Source organism: Hippoglossus stenolepis, chromosome 17 (assembly GCF_022539355.2).
Source record: "Hippoglossus stenolepis isolate QCI-W04-F060 chromosome 17, HSTE1.2, whole genome shotgun sequence".
In the NCBI taxonomy this organism is placed as follows: domain Eukaryota; kingdom Metazoa; phylum Chordata; class Actinopteri; order Pleuronectiformes; family Pleuronectidae; genus Hippoglossus; species Hippoglossus stenolepis.
In genome coordinates this window covers 16661168-16685881 of record NC_061499.1, presented here as the reverse complement: position 1 = coordinate 16685881, position 24714 = coordinate 16661168, and the positions used below count along the sequence as shown (strand labels likewise).

Below are 24714 nucleotides of genomic sequence, written 5' to 3'. Positions count from 1 at the left end.
TTACCTGGAGGAATGAAAGGAAGGGATGAGGTAATGCTTTTCCTGTCCGTCAGGTGGGCAGCGGTGCATGGGCTCTTTGGGGTGTAGAGCTCAGTGAACTAGCACCACCATGTGGACTCAGAAGAGATGGAAACATTATGAAAGCAATGGCTCCCTGAAGAAATGTGATGATAGAGGAAAAAGAAGAGAAAACTTAAGAAAAGGCATTCGGGTGGAAAATAGATCTGAGTAGGTGAATAAAGCTATGAACTAAATTTCAAGACATTTTTAATAAAATTCTAGAACCACTATTTTGATTCACATACAGTAAATACTGTAAGTCAGTGTGAGGGGAGTCAAACCCCCTCAAGGTGAATGTGTGAAAGCAGAGCTCCACCTAGTGGCACAAAAACAGCAACAGCTCAAAACTCAAAGCACTTTATTTGTAAAATTAAAAGGAACAAAAAAGCTTTGATTTCTGCATTTCAGGCTCTTACATACAGGAACATTGCAGTCGTACGTCCAGCATGAACCATTAGAGAGCGCTAAACGTAGAGGCTGAGGGAAAGTGAGGAAGTGCGTTATCTTCTCGACTGAGATTTTACAACTGAGAGAGAAAGACTCAGCACTTCTGAGAAAAACTAGCCCACTTTCAAATCGTTTTACTTAAAACTAGCTTTGGAAAAAATCATACCAAAGACGTTGGATGACGTTGTATAAAAGCACCATTCAAAATATACCATCACTTTAGAACGTAGTCTAATACGAACAGATCATTGATATTGAGCCTTTTATTTATCACAATATCCTTTTTTTTGCGTGTGTATATAACCTACACAGCTTTTTTACCTATATTATTCACCCGTATACATAAATATGCTGCTATTATCCCATAGTTCTTGGTAAACTAAGGATTCACATTCTTTGCATTTCTCCCTCCTGTTAGTGTTCGTGTGGAAAGCTTCACAAATAACTGAAACAGGAGTGGTTTTACTTTGACTTCAACTTTGAGCGATTCCTAGAATGGATTCCCTGACACTATGAATATATATTATCCATATCAAAACTTTATTTCTGAGGCAGTGGGACAGCTGCTTGAGTGGATTCAATGGCTAATTTCTTCAGCTTTTGCCTGCAGTATGTAATGTTCTGTTATGATGTTTGACATCCCAGCATCATTACAGCATGGCAGCATTATCTACTATATATATATATATGTTTTTTTTTTACCTGAAATTGTGTTTCTGTGGTTGTGCTGTATGTCAATGAGGAGCGGCATTAAAGGGAAATGTGCGTTTTTAGCCATTAGCCTGAGATCAACAACAGAACGAAACCCACAACACAAGGTCATCAACAGGGTTAAAAGGCACCCTGCCTTTATCAGCTAAGTTCTTAAATATCTATACTTCATATATAAGAAAATAAATTTAAAATAAATATTATATTCACAGAGCATAAAAATCTTTATATCGGAATTAGACTAAAACAAAGGAAGGCACAAAAAAAAAGTTCAGAGGAGAAATGAAAGAAATTATGGAGCTGAGATTCTGATTCCATCATCTGTGGTCCACTGATCCATCGTTACACTTCATAACACCTTTATTTTTCTCCCCACTGGCACATGAAGGCACAGAGGTGCTAGGCAAGCTGCAGCAAGTGGAGATGCTGTTACATCAGACACAAAAGGTAAATAGAGCGGTTGGATTTCTCGTCATTCAGTCGTCTTTGTCGTGGTTGTGGCCGTTGCAGCTCTTCGGTCGGCCGACGCAGAATTTGCGTGGATGATCTTTAAAGTCGAGATGCTCCAGGACGAAGCCAGGATGCTGCACTATAAAATGACGAAGTTCATCTGTAAAAAGGGTCAAAACATAGAAATGTTGTTACTGCTGTCGGTGAACGTAAACAGGGAACTGGAATAATTGTTTTATTTTATTCAAGGAGCGATCTAACACAGTGTTTCTTATTAATTATCTAGACTGTGGCGGCCCGCCATATTCTAGTTTGTCCCGACACAGTTTCATAATGAACCAAAAAGAAAAGTTTACACTCTAATAACATAATAAATCAATAACTTGGTGTTTTTGTCCGTTGTTACATTGTATAACTATGTGCAGCTCAATTCACAGTCACGCTACCGTCCATAAAGTTTTGAACATCCACGCAGACAGTCGGACTTCATAGCTTCAGATGCAACTGTGGCATGTAAAGCAGTTCTCTCTCTCATGTAAGAAACTTGTCTTTCGCTCTTTAGTCTGTGTACCTGTCACTCGCATCTGTCACCCCGCTGCGGACAAAGATTTTATCAATTCTGCGGGAAACTCAGTAACATCAACATGCTAGTTTTATTTTTTTGGTATAATTACGATGATGATTTCACATCATTACAGAGAAGATTAACAACTTCCCTTCATCTAAATGAGGCATTTCACAGATGGACAATCTGCTGGCCTGTTTCATGGTAAAAGTAGAAATCGCTTTACAAGGACAATAGAGGAAGAAACAAGTGCACAGAGAAGCTTTGACGGTTTCTAGAAAAGACAGATGGTGGATGTAAAAGACCCAGGAAAACAGACGGTTCTTATCCTCTTCAGTACAGCCAAGGAGAAATCAAATGTGATAAGTGACAGCACAGAGGAAGAGGGAACAGATGACAGATGCTGTCAATCATCTGTGCAGGAGTCTCATATGAACCACAACACTGCAATTAATCTGACAGTTTTGTACTGATGTTTTAAAATTCTGCACTACCACGACCCGGGGTCTCACCGTATGTGATCCTCTCTGTGTCAGGTCTGTTGAGCGATAAAAACAGACCCGAGAGCTCCACCTCTTTCACTCCCAGCATTATTTCCAAGATGGTGGCGAGGTCCTTCTCTTGGACGTCCCCGTCCTCCTCGCTCTCATACATCTGAACAGCAACATAAGTGTTTAGAGCAATAATTTAAAGCCGCCGTCAAACCAGATTGCAAGCGTGCTCACCTTGAAGGCCAGTTTGAGGGTCTCCATTGACTTTGATGGTTGATGAACAGTGGACAGCGCAATAACAAAGTGTCTGATGTCCATCTGTCCATCTCCACGCTGAAAACAAAATGATCTCAGTGAGCAGGAGTATCAGAGGGACCAATGTGATCCTATATGAACATGTTATGGCCCAATTATTGTAGCAATATTATGAATATATGTGTATATAAATGTTGTAAACTCAACTGTCTCTACAGGTGATCTGATTTCAAATATGCTAAATTCTCTCAGCAATATGTTGCACATTCTCCACAGGGGGGAGCTGATGAGTCACTGGGTCCAGTTCTACATGAAAAACCTTCACTTGAATCACCTGTAAGAGGGAAAGGTTTTAGTGGTTCAGAGCAGTGGTTCTTAAATGGGGGGTCCGTGGCACACTGCCAGGGGTCCATGAAAAGTTTCCAGATTCTCTCATTTACATTACCATGATATATGGGTTTTCTGTGTTGAAATTATAAAAATAGCTTTATCTTGGATTGTTCTAAAAAAAAATATTTTGAGAGAGATACATGATGGGGTCCCCGCAATATTTTCTATCTTGTATGGGCTGGTTGGCTGTGTTGAGAAAGGGAAGACCTAAAAATCGAAAAACTGCAACTTCACACAGAGGAACAGTACATAGCAGTTCAAGCAGAACTGAAAAAAGTCAATGGCTACTTCAGCCCAGATACTTAAACAATAATAAAATCTTCTTGGTGTTTACCTGGTCAAAGAAACTGTGGACTTGTGTGAGTGTGTCTGTAACTGGGATGTTGAGGAACTGGGCGAAGTCGTCTAAACTCAGCCGCTCCCCCTGCAGCTTCCTGGCTCTCTTTGGCTGCTCCTCTAGCAGCTCGTCTCTGCTTCCTGATCTCAGTCTGTAAGTGTTTAAAAAAGTAGACACAGATATATAGATATCACACATTGCAACAATGGGATAATTGCATGCTAACCAAATGTGCTAAGTGTATGGAAACATGGTTTAGCTGCAAAAATCCCACAAGCGTAACCACAATATCCAAACAATTACAGAAAAGACTGTAAATGTCTAAAAGACAAAGTGTGAATAATATTTATAATATATATTCTCTTGTCTTGGTGTCTCGCACTATAAATATTCCCTCATACTCTTATAAAGAATCTCCCTGTGTGTGTTTATCCCCTCCTGCCATTAGGTGTCAGTGTTTCTTCATCTTCACACCCCTGAAAGTTTTGAAGAATTGACAGGCATTCCTTCACCCAGTCCAACCAGTCAATCCAGTCTCCCTCCACTCACCCCAAGCGACACACCAGTTGGTTAAACTCCTGCAGGCCGCTGTAGTCTTGAATGCGCAGCGGGCCCTGTGATAGGCTGATGTCACGGTCATCGAATGACAGGTCTGTGAGTGGCAGCTCCAACGCCCTATTGGGAGGGAGGGAACAGTGTTCGTGAGGACCACATTTTTGTCAGATGTTGGTCATTATGCAAACACTCACACACACACACACACACACACACACACACACACACACACACACACACACACTTAAACACACACTTACTTGGCCATGAGCTTTCTCACATTATTGGCAAACAAGGCCGGGTTCTCCTTCTCCTCGTTTGATGGAGTGTAAATAGGCAAATACTAAGGAGACAGAACATCAACTTCATCATGTTGCCCTGTTATGAAACTGTCCGCTGATCTGCTGTGTAATTAACATGTAATTACACATATCATATTTACACTATATGGCCAGTATCTTTAATTTAGTTAATATTTCTTCAATCTGGGAAAAATTTTAAATAAAGTTTTTTGTTTTCTTACTGAACCACTCACCTCGATCTCCATAGGATTATGAGGCTGACACAGAGTGAGCCAGAGGATCTTGAACCTGGAAGACACAAGAGTTGGATTTGTCTTTATATACGAAGAGAAAAACAACATGAAGGACGGTGACGGGACTGGACAGATTGTACTGGGGATAATAAGTCCCTGTACAGCATACACAGGCCACTGGTGTGGTAGCTACATACTTAGCAGAAGCCAGTGGATGCTGCATGTGTGTGTATGTGTTGTGTATGGAGCATGTAAGTGTGTGAAAGAAAAAACACTCACGCTGCGGGACCTTGCCATGTCCATGTAACAGTATCCTGTGGAGAGGAAGGAGAAAAAAGGTTCAGGAAAAACACAAACAGTTTTGTCTACCAACTCCCCAAAACTGAGCAAAAGACATTCATTCTATATATACATACATACACACACACATACACACACATAGTTACTGCTGATAAGTGCCTAAATACTGTGATTCTAATACTTCTGGCCTAGTTCCTGACTTCTTAACCAGTGCACACATCTTCTCAGATTCTGTTCTTCATGATTGAAGTGAAACATGATGAAGCGTGAAAGAGACCGTTCATTTTTGAACGGTTCTGGTTCTTGAAGTAAATGCTGTTTTGTTCATTGACATTTCAGAAAATCCTGTTTGACCAGAAAGAAAAGTATGCAAAAAAGGTCCCTATGATTATTTAAGAGGAACATGATCTTCTGTTAATGTCGCCCTTTGGAAAAGGAGAACAAACGGTTAATGGTTACCTGTCACTCCAGGTAGTCTTTATATTTACCTTCATCTATTGGTTCATCAATCTAACTGACCGAAATCTCTTGTCAAAGTGCAGTGTCGAACGTGGTGGGATTTGGATAAGCTAGAAGTTAAATATTAATAAACGACTGGGACTCATCAACACGTTGCCAACCAAGACAACTGGTGTGTTGACAACAACGGCAACTGATTCTCCAGTTCAGGGTTCTGTGCACTGAGTCGAGCTTCACTGGACTTTGAATAAACAGGTGAACAGCTGTGCAGCAGTGATGGAGCAGCTTCGGGGTTCTATGTGAACTGAGTCCTGCAGCAGCTCTTAACTTGCCGTGGCTCAATTACTGCAGGTCACTTTTACAGTCTCGGAAACAAAGCTGCAACCAGAATCTCCACAGGCCAAACAGACAGCCTATTCCAATCAGGCAGGTTTAGAACGGCCACTGCTCTCGTAAATAATAAGGCAAAACAAGATCAGCAACATTAAAATCACCAAAAGCTTGAATTCAACAACGTGTTTTGATCAATCTGCTTGGATTAAGACAACCGAGCAGCATGTGTGAGCACAGTTGTTGTAAAGCAGCACCCAGATGAATCTGAGACTGTTCAGATAACATCACATTTACAACAGGCACATGCAAGACATCTGGCTGCTTTCAGCTACTCTTCACGCTCTCTGCTGTTGCACAGTCGTAGATTCAGGAGGTGGCGGCAGCTCAGTGTGTTTTCATTTGGCTCACTAACAATCAGTATTTTGTGTAGGTTTTTTTTTTCCACATTTTGTGGCTGGTTGCAGCTTGTTTACTGTTAGTTCCATTTCCAGTTGCAGACGGCCAGTAGTTGCACGGTAGTTTGAGGAGCAGATGGAAACAGATGGAATGGAAACATGTCTGGTTGGTGAGGAAATAAAAGATTCTGGAGAGGAAAATACAAACTGAGGACAAGTGGCTCTGTCGGAGCAGTGAATCCATGTTTCCTTCACTTAACTGCCACGTTGTCACTGTAGTCATCACAGTGGCTAAACTCAGCACAAGGGGAAACAGTGACAAACGCTTTCTAGGGAAACAAAGAAAAACTAGGTAATAGGAGCTACATAATTCATGAGAGAGCGAGGAGAAGTGCCGAGAGAGAGACATGACACCAGCGTGTGTGTAAGAGAGAGAGAGAGCGAGAGAGATGGAGAAAGAAGAGAATGAAATATCATCCCACTAGAAAATTAAGTCATTCAACGCAAAATAAACACACACTAATGTGTGGGAAAGAAACCATTACATCACAGGTGTGTATCAGTTTGTGTTTTTTTAAACTTGAACTATGTCCAAGGTTAGTGGTGTCACCGCGATGAACAGAGAGTGTAACAGGAAGGCGAGGACGTCGGGTATTTACCAGTTTGTTTGGGTAGCGTAGCACCACTGGTTGCACTGGGAGTCCAGGAATAAAAGCACCTGACAGAGACAAGAGATGAGGAAACAAAAGCAGAGAAAAAAGAAATGTCAACTATATAAAGACCAAAAAAAGTAAACGAAACTGAGACACAATACCTAGGTCGTAATTGATCATAAAATAACATGCAGACATGTTGACTATATTTAAGTAAAAATAGCAATCCTGTAAATATACTGAATTATAAAGCCTTGCATATAATATACTGCTCACTTATACTTTCTTACATAACTAACTGACAATAAATAATATTGTCTTACCACAAAAACAGAAATATGTATTATTAATAAGGCTGGCTACTATAATCACACAAATGTAATGTTTCTAAATTCCCATGCTATAAACTGTAATGATTTAGTATTTTATGAATAATGCTAATAATGTTCAGAGCAAAATCTAAATCACTACAAGACTTTGAACAAAGTTTCAATACAAAAGAGCAAATATGATCTGAGAGGTATGTGTAAGTTTACTATACAAAAAGCCAAAACAAATATTAAAAGGAGATGTGTTCATATTGTTATGGTGAAACAGCCAATACAAATTTGTAAAGGTTTATAAAAATGTTTTTTTTTTTTTTTTCTTTTTTAAAAAAGGCAAGGTCATTTATAAATCCCCTTTCATACACAGAGGAAGATTCAGGTTACTGTTCAGGAAGATTAAAGAAAAACAACACAGAGGCTAAATTTAAAGAAAACTCTTTAAAATCTGAAAGCAAAGTTAAAAACAATTGAGTAGAATAAAAGTGGTAAGAAAAATTAGGAGAAGTAAAATAATTAAAATAGATAAATCTCTATCAATATATAAAAAAAATATATAAATATATATGTATGAATTTTGCCACCTTCAGTGCAAACACACATATAAACTCAGTGTCTATTGACTATTTCTGAGTTTGTCCTGAGCCTTTGTTCTTTCTTTCCACTTCCTCTTCACAGGATACTGTGATATGGACATGGAAAGGTCCCGGAGCGTGAGTGAGTGTTTGTTTTTTTTCCTCACACACTTACACATTAACATGCTCCACACGCAACAGAAGTATCCGTTGGCTTTAACAGACTTGGGATGAGTGGCGTGTCCTGGTTGAGATGAGTGACAGGCTCACAGCCTCAGGCTAACCTCCAGGCCTCGCAGACAGCGTCTCTATTCAAAGTCTATAATGTCCTGCTGACGACAGACGAGCCCATAGAGGTTTCATACACTATTTATTACAGGACAGAGCCCTATTGAAGCCACCGTGTGAGCGTTGAATAGATTAGAACGGGATCTTTTTATGTGACTAATGAGATTAAGGCTTAAACCTTATAAGGTCAATTTATTTTTTAGGGCCCCTCAGGTGCGGTGAGAGAAGTTTTAAAGACGACTGTGTGACTGTGTTAGTGAATGGTATTTACACACCCAGTAGAAGCAGAGCAACATCAGCTTTGATTTGAAGTCTAGTCAGTGTTCACCTGTTGGATGTAAATCCAACATTCAATCATTGGAAATTTTAACACCCTGAAGGCGTGTTCCCGAACCAAGGTTCTTGTCTTTGTTACATTGTTTACATTTGATTTGGTTAGTCATTGTTTCACATTGTAAATGCCATACATGTCGCGATCACCTACGTGGGCTGCATCTACCTATACCTGACATTGATTGGGAGATGGGAGTGCGCCTGACGTCAGCTTGTTGTCTATTCGGGCTGTTGTATACATGAACTATTTTGAGTGCACTCTTTTAAAAAGTCTTTCCGTTAGAGAAAATGAATGAACTGGTTAATTTCATTGTAATATCATAATGTTACTACCAGAATCACCAACGACAGTTTGAATGCATCACATTAAAGTTCTGTCGTTTAAACATAATATCATTGGAGTCAAAGACTGGAAGCAATCCTGTGAGCCTGGGCAACTTTCATGATCTGCTTCTTTTCTTCTTGCTATTGGTCTGAAAGTTCTGAACCGTGGTTTAGTTTGATCTCGACCTAGACCCCCTCTAGATTCTGACTAAACTGAAAAGTTCACATCAAAGAAGGTATATGCGCCCTTCCATATCTACCCTGTGGCGATTTATCTGCCTTTTGGTTCTGGGCACCGAGTCCACAACAGGTTAATCAGAGCTTATTCCATGAGAATGGCTGCCGGCAGCTGCTGATACCAGGGCTGTGACCATAAAACCAGAGCAATGAGCTGAACGATGCTAAAATGTTGTGCAGCGCTAACGAAGACAGCAGAGTTGGGTGATCAATTTTTATATTTCTCCTCAAAGCCATAATCTCTTGCATCACACGATTGTTCATACTGGAACTTGTGTCGGCCAAAAATATTCTTTCAGCTTTTGTTAATATTTTAATATTCTGAATATTTTCACTGGGATAAAAAATAAATTTCCACATCAGACAACGTCCTTGTGTTGAATCAGATCAAAATAAAATGGAAAACGGAAAATCTGAGGAGGTTAAATCTGATGAGCTGCAATCAAGAAGGAAGCGGGAAATAAAATAGTACCTGCCCCGCATATTAGTCTGGCCCCACATGAGACTATGAAAGAACATGAAGGAGCATTAGAGTGAATACATTGAGTGGACGTATACAAAATACTGTGACTATAGAGAGGGGACAGACAGTGAGAGAGCGGTGAGGGTGAAAGGGACTGCTCTATTAAAATGCCTTTTGAAATGAGAAAAAGACTGGAGGTATCTGTTGATCAGGTCATGCACAGGTGGGACCGTGCACGTTGGACACACACACACACACACACACACACACACACACACACACACACACACACACACACACACACACACACACACACACACACACACACACACACACACACACACACACACACACACACACACACACACACACTTTCTATCTGTTGTGCTCGGAGCCAGTGAAATGACATAACCAGAGGAGACACATCCAGAGAGCACTGGCACCACACAACAGGCAGATCAAGCCGGACAAACATACACACCCAAAGCAGTGCAGAGTGTGACCAACAGGGCTTACTGGGAATGACAGAGTTACAGACTGGAAGAAAGGGGATTACGGCAGGCAGGGGAACAATGCCTCACACCACACACACCCACACAGAGGAGGTGAGCAGAAAAACAAGCACAGAAAGATGGGTGCAACAGTTTGGCGTCCCATTGAGGTGTCCTCTAGCGAGACGCTGAACCCCCGAGCCGGTTGGGCAAAGTCGAAAATTAATTTGGCCAGACTTCTACACCTGGACTTGGCAGCTCTGCAGCAGACTCCATGCATTAATAATCATTTACAAGTCGCTCTATGAAGACACAGACACACCCCTGGCTGGAATTGACCATGAACCCCAACCAAATACTGTTCCGAGCTGTGGTTTTCACCTTGTGTCTTCGGCTCTGGAGGATGATTACACTCATTTTCATCTTAAGGTGACAACAACAACTGTAGCCACAAGACAAATGATGCTGGCTTTGTAACCCACAGGTTTCAAAGGGGTGCATGTGATAATTCCTCATCCTACATTTGAAACATAACCTGTGGAGTTACAGTACGTGCAGGTTAAACAAGGCCAACACCATGTCAGCACAGGAGGTGTATCATGAGCGGCAGCAGCTTCAGCACATCATCTGCATGCATGAAGACACAGTACTGAGTGTAGGTCACCCACATTTCTGGCAGCACTCAGAGAGATCAGTTATGAGTCATTCCGTGCAGAGGGCAGACAGCTGGGTTGATTCAAAGAGAAGCTCATCAGATGCATGTGACTAAACAAGAGGGATGACACACACACACACACACACACACACACACACTGTGCGGACACACTAGAATCTACAGTCGTGCTAGCAGCTCTGTTACACTGTGTAGAGGCGACGCTTTGAGCTAAATGTTGACATCAGTGTGTTGACAACTGCTGATGGTGACAGATAAGACTCTATGATGTTAAGCAAGTATAACATTTACCAAAATCCCCCACTTAGTTTAGCAGCATGTTAGAATGAAAAATGGAGTGAGGGATTATCAAGGGATCTCATTCATTTAGAGCTGGTTTGATTAAAACAGTTGTGACGTGATGAAAACGCACATGAATTTCAAAATTGAGTGATTTGTTCTCATTGGATTTTATAAACTTATTGGCATTTTATTTTTAACTGATAATCAACCAGGCTGTGTTTCTCCATTCATCATTCACAAACACCAACACCAACTACCATTTATCGTCACCTCCAGACCATAAAAGAAAAACATGCACACTCAGCTCACAACTTTCTTTGCAGACCTTTTTGAAACCCGATCCGTGTGTCTGTGGCCGTGGTTTTTGATTCCCAATTCAAAACATTTTCCATTATTAACACTTTATTTTTTATATCTTCATGTTTGTTACTTCCAGCTCCTATAAACATGTTCTAACTACCACTCAACCCAAAGTACGGCTTAGGTTAATGTCAGTAGACTTTCTGGTATCTGGTCTTAAACAAGAGCGTTGGGCAGAATGAAATTTTGATCTGATGATGACGCCAGATTAAATGTCACGGGATTGTGAAATTGTGATCCGTGAACAAACATCCATGCAAATCATCATCTGGATGCCAAACAAGAAAAAGAAAAAAAACGGTACCTCCCAAGATAATATGTGTCTGCTCCTAAATCTTAGAGATTAGGTTTTGGTTTCAGTACTAAAAGAAGGGTATAATTAAGGAAAATGGAAGATTAAGCAAAACGATTATATGAACGAGTTTATCGGGGGTGATTTACCTACAGGGAAATACAGTATGACCCAACTCTGCAGCTCCCTTGGCTTCACGGAGATTTTGTAGTGAGTCAGTTGCAGCTCAGCATTTATGGTTCACCCCCTCCCACCTCTGGATTTTTAAAGAAGCAACTGTTTGCTAACTGATTCATCATAAAACCTTGGTGATAATATATCATGTGATGTTTCCATTGTATATATCTATAGAACGAGTTTTGAGTTTTTGGGCTTGTTTTTAGCCATTACTCATGTTTATTTTATTCTATACCATTTATTTTATTCTATGCCAATACCTTGAATTACGTATTATTTATTTATTGTCTTTGATTTTAGATTTTGTGTCATTTCATTTGCTGCCTTTGATTTTAAATGTTATTGTTTTTATTTGTCCTCTTTGTGAAACACTTTGTAACGGTCTATTTTGAAAGGTGCTATATAAACATACACACACGATCATGTCTCAACTTCTGCAGAAGACATGACACTGACTTAGATTCATTTCCTGCATATTTACTCTCTAACATTAACCAGAACTACAACTTGTCAAACCTTCATCCTCGCCCTAACTTTAATCTCACATTGCTGGACCCGTGTTGTGTCAGCACTGGAGAATGGTCTGACTTCGCCCATTACCATTCTCCTACAGGAAGAGACAAAACACTCTGGCTTCTTTGTAATCCTTTAACATATCCCAGTTGTTCTGGCCTAGTGTTGACGGAAGGAACAAATCGAAATTGAAACTTTAGCCATTTTTGGTGTGCAGGTTACTAGCTGAGAGGTTGCTATTGTTGAGTCCCATAGTGAAGAGGATGTTGAAAACAGTAACAGGCTAGAAGAGGGAGGGCAGGACAGTGCCAACTGAAATAAGTGCCCAAAGGCAGGTTTATTCTCACAAAAAAACCTAAACCTAACCTTTCCCTAACTCCCTTTTACTGTGTGAACAGCTTTAGGGTCCAACAACATGAGTAACACCTGGAAAAGACAGAGGGGCTCAGGGGTCTGAACACGTACCAGCCTTGAATAAGATGAGACCCGACCTGTTGGTGCACGTCCCCTCTGGAAATATCATGATCTGGAAGAAACAAATAGGCATTAAAGTGAGCGTAGGTGTGTGTGTCTGTGTGCCATTACTGTGTGTGCACATTCATATTCATATACCTGAGGCCACTCCCCTCCAGACTGAGCTCTCCGCTTTATTTCCTCTACAGTTTTTCTCCTGGAGCCCTGGTCGGACCGAAACACAAACACTGGCCTGATGTAGCTGATCAGAGCTGGGGGGGGAGATGATGAAGAGTCAGATTTTAGATGCTTGTCAGAACAAGAGTGAAAACTAAAATGATTAAAGTTAAGTTCATCCTCAGAGAATTTGAACTACAAGAAAAGCTGACAAAGTTTTAGCGTTGATTAATCACTCCCTTGATTTACATTTATTGATAAATTGTTTCGCGTCATGTTGGGATAATTCGTTAAGGTACATTGATTGGGTTTCAAAAGATTTAGATGCAACCAACTTTCAAATGGAAACTACAGTAAATGAGAGGAGACTGCGCCCGTAGAGAAGCATGTGGAGCAGTGAGGGAGTCAGTGAGGTGTTGTACAGTATAATGTTCGATCGGTACCAAAACATACCCATATTTACACAAATTTGATGAGGCACCGCTCACTGGAGTTTACAGTAAACATGGTGGTTTTTAGACAAGGAAAACTCAAATACTGTTTCAGTGATAGAAATTTTAAGTTGCTTAAACTTTTATTTCTATTTACTGTAGATGTTTCTATTGCAGTTTCTTTCAAAATCAAATTCTAATTCATTTTTAAAAGACAGAATAGTGACTTTTTAACATTTTAAATGCGACTGTGTTATTTAATTGACTGTATGCTAGACTTTTCTACAGAAGCATCATATTTAAATGCAGTTAATTGTCACAGAAAAATGCATCAACATCTGTTTATTCAGGGACACACACACATATGTTTTGTGTGCAAAAACATCAGATGATCGTTTTGAGACTGTCCTGAAATCGTATCTACGCCCACGTGCATCATATGGTGCCTGAATGCACTGTATGGTTCAGTGAGCAGCTAACTTATCTAGGAAACCTGAATGAATGACAGGAAACTGTTATTCAGTATAATAGTTTTTTTTAAACATATAACGCCAGATCATTTAACTTTTAACCAAACAATTACAATGTGTGTAACTTATTCATTTAACATACGACAGTGACTCAGAATATCTTCTTTCCTTCTCAGTCTTTCTACACAGACGTTTGTATTGTGTTCCTGCAGTTTGCATTAAATGAAACGTGCTGCAGGTCTTTAAGGCACATAAACTGCCCAGTTCATTTTTCATTTCAGTAAATCCGTCGATGGAAATATGTTGAACTCACTGCCCCAGATGGGAATGCTCCCGCTCTCCAGTTTTGCGACGATGGAGCACATGGTCATGGTGACGGGGATGGCATCGAAGTAGGAGGAGTGCGGCGCCACGGTGAGGATGGGAACTTCAGAGGGCGCTGCGCGTTCCCCTTTCACCTTGATCCAGTGGAACCCTCCGCAAAACCACATGGCTCGCATGACCACCCGTAAACACAGATCTATAAACCTGGGACAGTCGATGCAGAGATTAGCACTTTGAAACCTCAGCAGACACATGAAGCCTTTTCAGTGGACGCTAATAGACAGCAGATAATCCTGTAGTTGACAAAATGCTTGTTGGGCTCAGCTCTGCTTGACAGAATGGTGTCGTGTAATCCCCTTTTGTCTTAGTATCACTCAAGCTCACTTTGTCTTTCTAAAGTTGTGAGGACACAATTTATACTGCATTACCCGCTTATCCTAACTCTAACATTAACTTTCAAATGTCTAACCATCTAACAGCCCTTTGAAGAGGCGGGGACCGTCCAGCATGTCCTCACAATGCTCCTCAAACCAAACCCTCTCTCCACACGCACCTCCTCCACCATGGCTGTGGCTCCAGGACAAACTCAGAGCGTCCCAGGGAGGCTGCGAAGGCAAAGGGCCACGCCAACAGCATGAAGAAGGACACCAGCAGCAGCCGCACGGGAAACACTGTGACCGACATCAGTCCGATCTGAAGGAGACGGAGGACGAGAAAGAGGACGGGTGTGTGTGTATGTGAGAAAGGTAAAAATAACGTAAGATATACATAGTCACATCAGCACCATTCAACTGCATTTTCAAATGTCAAACAATAATGAGTCTTTAACATACTGTACATTCGTATACAATAAAAGTATGCCTGCACATCCTACAGGGTCAATAAGAGGAGACACACATTCCAACACAGTCAACAGGACGTAACACAGGTTAGTCATGTTCAGTCATGCACTAACCATACCTTCCTGGTAAGGCACCCCAGAGTTTACAGACATACATGTCTGACATCTACTTGTTTATATAATAATAAGATACCTACTAATACCAAATATTGATGAAGATTTATTTTTGAAATTTAGAAAGTGCAGTCAGTCAAACATATCTCTACTGATTCTGCTTGTGAATATGTAGAATCTGTAGGCAAACTAGTTTGAATCTAAAAGGTGTCTCCACTGTCTACACTGAAAGACACAAAATATTGCCCAATTCCCCAAAGGCCAATTCCTCATCAGACGCCTGCAGATGGTTCAGAGCTTCTCTCTGAAAAGTTTGAGTCAGTCCATCTAGCAGATGTTTATATATTTCACAGGATAAATGTCACCAGAGTCGATAAGTTCCATCCTCTGAGGATCATGTTTATAAAATCCAAAACTATGTGTCTCCTCTCAGACAAAGCTCGGCAAAGACGCCCCCTTGTACGATGGAGTGTTAGGGTTCTTTCTTAAATATAGACGGCTTATTACAAAATCTTTTAAAAGTCCTGATACTTATAATAATTAGGTGCTGATAAGCCAAAAATATGTATTAATCTACTAAAGTAGAACTTAATAAGATGCTCCACATTCCTCATTTTGACAAAGGGGACTCATCCTCTGATATAACCCCTCTGAAATGACAATCAGCCTAAAATTAATACTTATTAATGTGAAATTACAACTTAATTCCCGAAATCTCAAAATGTTTCCCTTTACGTGGTCCTAATACTCTCGCAATGCAATTCAAGTAGCAATTTATATTTGCTGAAAAATAGCACAAGTGAAATAAAGTTTATTGAAGCCACAGACAAGACGAGAAGTCAGCTGACTGGCCTGTCATGGCCTTTCTCTTACTGTGTAATGAGAGAGGTGTGTGTGTGTGTGTGTGTGTGTGTGTGTGTGTGTGTGTGTGTGTGTGTGTGTGTGTGTGTGTGTGTGTGTGTGTGTGTGTGTGTGTGTGTGTGTGTGTGTCAACAGGGTCAAAATGTCAAGGCCTGCAGTGTAAATTGGGACTGTGTGATATTTAAAGCTCCCACCTCCTCCTCGTCTCGAGCCCCCATTGGATCTCCTCATCCTGCACTTGTATGTGCTCTCTCGCTCTCATTCCACTCTCATCAGCCTCCGAGCCTGCTTTACAGTAATCTGTGGTCCCGGGGGAATCCCTCTCCTCAACTATCCACCCATCCATCCATCAATCTCTCACTCCCTGTGTCTATTTGCTTAGCTGCACCTTCATTTATCATGCTGCTCACCCTTCAACTGTGTTCCTCCTACTTTGCATTGATGTGCTTTCTGTCATCACTCTGGGGAATCATATCCAACCCCCTCCTCCTTCTCCTTCTTCCTGTCCTGTCTTCCCTTTCCACCTTGTGCATCTCTCTCCCTGGATGAGCCCAGGTGCACACAGCGGGGCCTGTATTAATAAATAAACAGTAATGGGGTTGATTTATGACGCCCTAACGCCGCTCCCCGCCCCCCACCTGACGCGCGGCGCACTCATCACCAGAGCTTAACGAATCCATCTCGGAGGATGTGCTGACATTTTCTCGGGGGGGGTGGCATGAGAATGAGTTGCGGCGGGGTGGAGGCGAGCGGTTTCCAGTGTTTTATGAGAGTAGCAGCCCCTTCCACGGCTGATGATTTGAATTTTTGCTATAAAAAAATACACTTCAGTAAGCCGGGCTCACTCATATCACACATCCTCACTCCAATATGAAAGCCACTCAAAGGTTTTAGGGCCATAAACTGTTACTACATGCACCCCCACTATGGACTGTCACTTTAACATTCTCAACTGTGCAATATCCACTGTACTATATTCATGTGTAAAAGATTTCTGTGGAATATAAACGGTTATGTGCAATCCATTGACTGTACATATCCTGACACGTAATATATTTCTTTACACTGTATATACTGGTTTAATCACATTTATATTTTTTCTATCTATTGTTGTATACTTCTATTTCTTTATATTCCTTCACCCATGTACTGCATGCTACTTATGTGATGTCTTCTGCTGCTGTAACATTGCAAATTCCCCCGCTGCGGGACTAAAAAATGACTTCTTATCTTATCTTAAGAGATCAGTTGTCCAAATATAGCAATCTGTCAGAAGCTTCCTCTCCTTTGCAGCATTGAGAAAAACAGTGGTAAAGGGGCCATGCGTCGATTTAACACATGAAGATCATTTTACTTGTCATGAGGAACGCTGCTCTGTTTGTAAATAAAGGTTTTATTATGTCTTCTGTGGCTCCAATGGGAGTTTTTTTTTTTTTATTGTGAGAGCTGTTGGAAGCTTCTCAATTTCACAAAACTGAGCTAAGTTAAATTTAAAAAAAAACATTTTTATTGTTAATATTTCATTTACTTTGGATCTCCATTGAATCCAAGGAGATGATGACCAAATACGATTAAGTCAACAAACTCTTGTGATAAAAAGTACAAATGCAAAAAGACAAATATCCTGCTGTATAATCCTAATGATTGTGTAGAAAAAAGAGCAGCAAATGTCTTTTGACCTGAGGGGAAGATTTTATGATGGCCTCTCTGCTGTGTGTTAAATATTCAGGAGACTCTAGGAAACCACGATGTCTCCTCGCACACAAACACACACACCTTCTGCTTGTACGTATGCCACCCATAAAGCTGTCAGGGGCCATTAAGGCATCATCCGCAGCACTTCCATTGTCCACACACACACACACACACACACACACACACACACACACCAGTCAGTCAGCTGGACTGTAATGCAAACATATACACACAAGTGCATCACATGAAAAGGCCAACATCTGACACATAGCATCAGCTCTAAATGCACAGTTTGCACATGCAGACACCCACTGAGGGCGGGGCCTCACCAAGCAGAAGGGACATATGAGGTAAAGCTGAGCCTGCAGGGAGCCATCAGTCATACAGCAGTGAGAGGATGTTGTTATTTGTTTTGCAAAATCTAAATCATTCTTTAAACCTTATTTGAAATGTTTGAATGAATTAATTATATGCTGCATTTTTTGTGGATTTAACTTATGAAAACATGAAGTCATGAAATTAGTAGTCTAATGTCTCATGTACCACTGAAGAGGCTTCTCTTTAGGTCTGAGTAAATAACCCTGGTGACATCATGCTGATGTAATATAGACTCGATGGCAAGGAGGAGGAGGAGGAGGAGGAGGAGGAGGACGAGGAGGAGGAGATTGAATAAAAAAAAAAACGTCATCACTATCCAGAGCTTTGTTCAGCCTGGACAAAATCTAGCAAAACGTTAATTTAAACTTGTGATATTCAAGCATTGCAACTATGGCAACTGTAAATTAAGGTTAAATGTGTTTTTACATATGGTATTAACAACTCCAAAATAAAAGACTTACAACAAATATGTTTTCCAAAATGTTCAGTTAGTGTGAACACCAAGTAGCAGCTGCCGCATTTCAAGAGAACTTGAGAATCATTTATGTGCACTGCCTTTTATTGGCCTCAGGGTTTACACCTGTGGCACACCCACCAAATGGGAGAAAACGTTCCTCGAAGCCTGTTGCACACTTTCCAGCAAACGTGTGGTTCAACCCGGAAACGATAACAAGACGGAGCAAAACTATCTGAGCTCGAACGTGCCCCATGGTCGGGAGGATCGAATGAATGACTTTATAGGAATTGTAGGTTCACAGTGTTTTTGGATCTTGTCAGAATATCTCCACAGCTGAATTAATTTGACAATTTTTTTTTTTTTAAATCTGTCTCTCGCGTGTGTTCCAACATTATGTGCATGGAATACTGTGTCACCTTTCAACCTTACCACAGGAGATAAGGGGTGATGCCACTGGCCACTGGGGGAAGGATGGATCTGTTGTCATGCTAACCATGTTCTGTATGGATTCTAGAGCTGCGACGATTACTCAATTAATCAATAACCTGATTGGGAGAAGATTAATTAGCAACTTATTGTTGACATTTAAAACATTTGATGGTTCCAGGCTCTCAAATGAAAGAATTTGCTGCTTTTCTTTTGTCACAGTAAATTAACTATGTTGGACTTTTGGGCGAACAAAACAGAGATATTTGCTAATGTCAACATGGACTTAGTTTGTTAAATAATAAAATGAGAATGTTAGTCCTAATCGATCAAAGTAAATAATTATTTTCAGACCTGCACTAACACACAATTGTCTGTTACTCCATTACCGGGCAACATCACACCCACCTCCCCTGAGCAACATGGCCCAGCACACTTCTAACTGCTCTACACCCTGTGGTGAGGTCGAATTGCTCCTGGCTAATTGTTTTCAATAAACCACGGTTGCAGGCGTACAGATGAAGACCACGTGGCAGGCGGTGAGTGAAGGATTTGGGGGCCCTACATCGAAGTAAACTGAACCCAAAGAAACACAACAGAAAAAACACAACTCTTTTAATATATAATATACATACACACACATTTAGACAAACCTCTACAATAATGAAGCTTTTGGCAGAAAGCTAGTGGCATGATTAGGGATTTTCCTAACAGTCCTCTGTATATAGCGGATCATAGAATTTAGGGGGGGTTCCCATTGTTGTTGTTGTGGACTAACCTCAAACAGCTGTTCTCGAGGCCACAGCCAATTGCCTGCTTTGCTGACCTTGTTGCAACACCCCTGGTTACACCTATAAACTTTATTAATTTCCCCAAAAATAAGATTGTGGAATGATTATGTTTTTTTTTTTCTATCTTTATTCAGGAGCATGATCTTTCAGTTTGAGTGCAGGATTTATCGAATTCACGTTCAGATTTTGTAACGCTGCTCCCACTCAAAGCCCTGTGCTCCCACTCAAATAGCCCCTGCCTATGTTTACATTTGCTCAAAACTATGCACTTGCATCCAGATATTTAGTTTATTTAGTTTTGCGCATGAAATGTCTGCTCTCTGATTACTCCTCTGCTCCTGGATTATTTTTGTGTGCTTTGATTCCCCCCCCCCCCAACAACTCCGTTTTGAATAAACATAAGAAATAGAAAACCATAACTGGTGAATATATTTTGCAACGGTCTTTAGAAGGCCTGTGTAAGACACTGAAATAGCCAAAAAATGTCAGTCATTTGAAAAATGTATTGATATCTGAGAGGGGGACCCAATCAAGTTGGGAGTCATGTCTGTGTGAGTTAGTGCTACTGTCTGTCTGTCTGTCTGTTCTACTCGCTGATGGAGTGGACCTGCATTGTTGCTTATCCTGTTTGCTAGAAGTTGGACCCCAAATACTGCCCGGAGGACAACATGCCGAGAGGAGAAATGTGCTCATGCATCAGGCCGCCCTTACATAACAAACACACACATTCTAAAGCAGACACACACCTTGAAAAATATGCATGGCATGCAGTCATATGCATTTAAACCCTGTGGCATTAAAAGGAAGCAACACTTGTGTTCAGGCCGAGCTTGTGTTTGTTTGCATGTGTCCACTAGTTGTGTATCTGCAGCTGAGTCCACACATGCATTGGTGAAGTGGAAAAAACACACCTCACTGCTACACTAGAGGCAGCGCGAGGTGTGAAACTGACTCAGGCACACACATGGTCCAGCTTACATTCGCTGGACTGCTGCTCTCGTCCGGCACAGACACACAACTGTTTGCAATCCACTACAACGTCCAGTGGGAAAACTGACAAAGAAGTAAACAAACTAATAAAACAGTGCCGGGAAAATGGTAACTTGTCTGAGTGGAACATTGTTGGGAGCCGACGGTGCCAACATAAAGGCTAATTTCCTGTGCCTTGTGCTCTGTATGTTTCGCTGTGAATGAAAGCAGGCACCTCTGGGCCCTGAGGCTGTGGGGAAACAGATGAACCAGATGGGGGTAGAGCAGAGGGAGTGCACTTCCTCCCCTTGTCTGATTGTACAATTGCTTCCACAGCAAAGTAATCAGCTAGTTTCAGAGGTTCAGAGACTGTTTCTTCAGGGAAAGAATAAAGACTCAACCCCAGCTAGGTGATATTATCCCATCTGCTGGTCAGTCAGACTGTGTTAGCAATGTGTCACCCTGTCAGCAATAAAACCCCATTGATTCATCAGCTGATTGATGAGGGCGCCGTCCTCCAGCAGAGAGATTCCATTGATTTCACTGGTTGATTTAGGACGTAGCCACAGGGGTCCACGTGTACCAGGACCAGCAGGATTTCTCACCTTCCAACTTAAATGTGCCTCACTGTGTCTGAGTACGAGTCGGGACGGCTCCCCCACCTGGAATGTCCATAACTAGACAGACCACAAAAATTGACTGTAACCTACCTCACCAACCCATAAGTCACTCCTGTTATGACATCCTGAAAACTGATCCACTCTAATGAGGACTACCGTGGGTTATGATAATAACGCGCTCTGTACAACGAGCACATATGAAACTTGGCCAGCCGTCAGCTTGTTTACCCCTGTGCTCGCAACCCAGTGAAAACACTGTGTGCCTGTGTGTGTGTGTGTGCACACACTCAACTGGATGAGTCAAAAGAAACAGCCAGAAACCGAGAAGTGTTGACTGACAGAGGGAGAATGTGGGAGGAGGTCGAGCGCATGTTACCCTGATCGGCATGCACCAGTATGACAGGTATGGTAAAGCAATGTAGGGGCCTGAGTTGCTCGGAGGTGCAATTCTGCAGAATGTGGACGTGCACAGCCTGAAAACTGTGATGCAAGTTTGTTGACATGCAAATGTAGTCAATCAGGATTCTTGTGTGTAAATCCATCCAGGGAAATGTGGGGTAGTGGCTGGTCACATAATGACACCACATGGTTCAGATAACACAGTGGAGGATCAGCATGGCACTTACATGTCATGGGTTACCAAAATAAAAGTGAGAATAAACTGCTGCTCAGGCTGAGACCTTAACTCCTAGTGTGTGTTATAGCGGCTACCAAAGAGTGTAGGGTCTGTGGAGAGACTTTGCAGAAGTAACGCATGTTTAGTTTAACACATGGCTTGTGTCTCCTTTATGACAAACAGCACAACAAAGAGGAACAACACTTCCCCCGGTGACATTGCAGCTCTGCATCTTGGTTTTTAAAAAAAGTTCTTACCAATGTTTTATTTTTTTCACAGTGTCCTTCAATGTGACCATAACACATCCCCAGTGTAAAAACACCCACAGGAAAGTGAGCGTCTCCTAAACACACACAGTCTGCAGAAGAGTTCCTCCTGCATGTTCACTTCTTACCTTGATCTTCTCTGTCATGGTGAACCTCAGCTTGTGGACGAAGGGGTTTCTTCCCACTCGGGAGGGGCGCGTGTTTGACAACTTCATGGCTGACAAACCTTCACACCGCGGGATGAGGTGTGTCCACAATGTCTCGGGAGCGTTACGCGGTCCTGTCCAGCGCTCGCTCCAGCTTCCTCTCCCCGGGGCAGAGGCGCTGATGCTGGACGGGGAAGGAGACGCGCGCTCCGTCACCGCCCACCAACAGCATCCGGGGGCGGCTTTCAAAATAAGATTCACGTGTTCTCGCAAAGGTCTCGCATCAAGAGTTCAACGCTCATTAATAATTTTAGTATTTAAGGGTCACGTTGAAAAGGTAATTTACCCACAATGTATCTGTATACTGTCGTGTGTATTATGTGTGTTATATAAAATAAATAAACAATAAAACTGTTGGGTTTTGGGGGGGTGGATCCAGGGGCGAGGCCGGGGGACAGGGGGCACTGGCCCTGCCGCTGAAATCCGATTGGCCCCTGAAATGCCCCTGTGTCTCAATTCGGGTGCAGCATCCTTCTTTGCATCTGAAGGACGGTTGCATCAAAGCGGCAAAACTAGACTAACTAGTCTAAACTAGAATTCCGAAGGTTCTTTTAAATGCGGCTAAATACTCCTGATTCCAGTTGTGCTGCATCCAAACAGGTGTTTCTAGCATTTTGTCAACCTAAACCCATCGCTGTACACTAAAAGACAATTAAACATCACCACCTGAATCCAAAATGATTGTAAAGTTGATCTCAACACCTATTGGAAACAATGTTTGCAAAAAACTAAGCATTTTACCCTGCACGAAGAGAGGAATGGTGTGCCTAATAAAGTGAGAGCTCAGTTTTCTTATGAGAGTAATCATGTGCCATGATCCTGTGATAAAATCAGCAAATTGTGTTGAAAAACACAATAACAAATCCATAGAAATCATCAAGGGTAGGGAGGGTGGTTTAGGGAAGTGCTTAAATTTACATTTGAAGTGAGAAAACCTAAATTCAACCTCTTTGTACAAAACAGGACACTTCCCTACAGGCATGACCAGCAAACACACACACACACACACATACCAGGCAGCCGATAAGATGATAAGCACTCACTGTCTGTGTGTGTGTTTGAGATGTCAGTGGTGATTGACCTCTGGTTATATTCAGAAGGTATTTGAAGTTTGATTTTCCTCCTGTGTGTGATCTACACGTCCATTTCTGCCGAGCATCTTTTATTTTCTACAGGACAGCGACTGCTCCTTTAAAACAGACTTTGTTGTCTTATGACCGCAGGTGACAGATCTACATTTGGGCCGACTGGTTCATCAGCTCCAAACCAAATATGCATGTGTTCATCTCATAAACCTCTATAGTCACCAAGCTGCTCACTGAGTTGTAACTACTAATGATTACTGCTCAATTCTTGTAGTTCTTTTGAGGAGGAAAAACTTTCTTACCAACTTGTAACAGGATGCTGCCTTTAGGATCTATCTCTCTCTTTTATTACGTGTTTGTCAGGTGCTTCAGTGAAATGCCATTGAATAAAAGCCAATATGTGCTCTCTGAAATCAATATTCAGATGAAATTAAATCAATTTAATTGTTACTCCTTCAGCAAATATTAACCAGAACTATTCATGCAGGGTGGCAGGCTCAGACTCAGTATTTGTTGCCAAACACATTTCAAACCAGACAGGTTTCTGTGGCTGCTTTGTTTGCATGTCACAGTCTGTCAGTGTTGCTGTGTGCATTGTGCTTTCTCTGGCTTTCAGAGGTAACACAATGATACAAGTGCTGGCTATAGAGCAACAGTTACATTCTCAGAAGAGAAAACCTTCAACAGAAGATTCTCTTGTATTTTTTTTGTTAGGATGAATACTGATTTGTGTAAACCAGAGGATGACAGGGACAATTTACGAAGGGTAACACTGGTTAGAAAGAGGGCATCAAAGAGACATTTGTGTGTTTCAAAAGCAGGCTGGATCCTGTATGAATGTAGCAAAGACTTTGGCTCCCTCATGTGGAAGACTGACATACAACTAATGCTCAGTAACTGAGGACCTAATTTGCAGAACCTTCAACAATATTCAGATAAGCTACTACCCAACAAGTTGTGTTCCATGAAATATAACAGAATTGTTCAAATAAAAAAAAGATAATAATTAAGTAAAGCAGTTGTTTGTAGAAATCTGAACTACCTACATCTGTGATTAATGTGCAGGGGGTTAAAGGAAATCATGGTTCACAAAATGTCAGAATTCAGTTTCTTCACTGCGATTAAATATGTATTTTTGACCATTAGAGGGAAACAGAAGAGGAGTGAAAAATGATAAAGGTTCTTCATCCAAACAATTTATTATTACAGCACAGTTGTTGTGAATGTTCACAATCTCAAAGCAATTTTTCAAACCTCCATCAACAAT

The 24714-nt window shown here is 41.4% G+C and overlaps 1 protein-coding gene across 2 annotated transcripts; it reads right to left on the bottom strand.

The window, feature by feature from the left end:
• Positions 1-401: 401 nt before the first annotated feature.
• Positions 402-22517, bottom strand: lpcat1 (lysophosphatidylcholine acyltransferase 1). Of its 2 annotated transcripts, XM_035183585.2 has the most exons (14): positions 22285-22515; positions 14676-14815; positions 14112-14326; positions 12880-12992; positions 12733-12793; positions 6943-7001; positions 5076-5110; positions 4797-4851; positions 4522-4604; positions 4256-4381; positions 3704-3857; positions 2959-3057; positions 2746-2887; positions 402-1828 (listed from the first exon to the last, which is right to left on the bottom strand). In XM_035183585.2, exons 1-14 carry the CDS (start codon positions 22369-22371, stop codon positions 1695-1697), a joined length of 1503 nt encoding a protein of 500 aa, XP_035039476.1. In that variant the 5' UTR covers positions 22372-22515; the 3' UTR covers positions 402-1694. The 2 variants fall into 2 exon arrangements, with proteins under 2 accessions (XP_035039476.1, XP_035039477.1); XM_035183586.2 differs by lacking the exons at positions 402-1828; positions 2746-2887; positions 2959-3057 and adding an exon at positions 3094-3576 and having other exon boundaries at positions 22285-22517.
• Positions 22518-24714: the final 2197 nt, after the last annotated feature.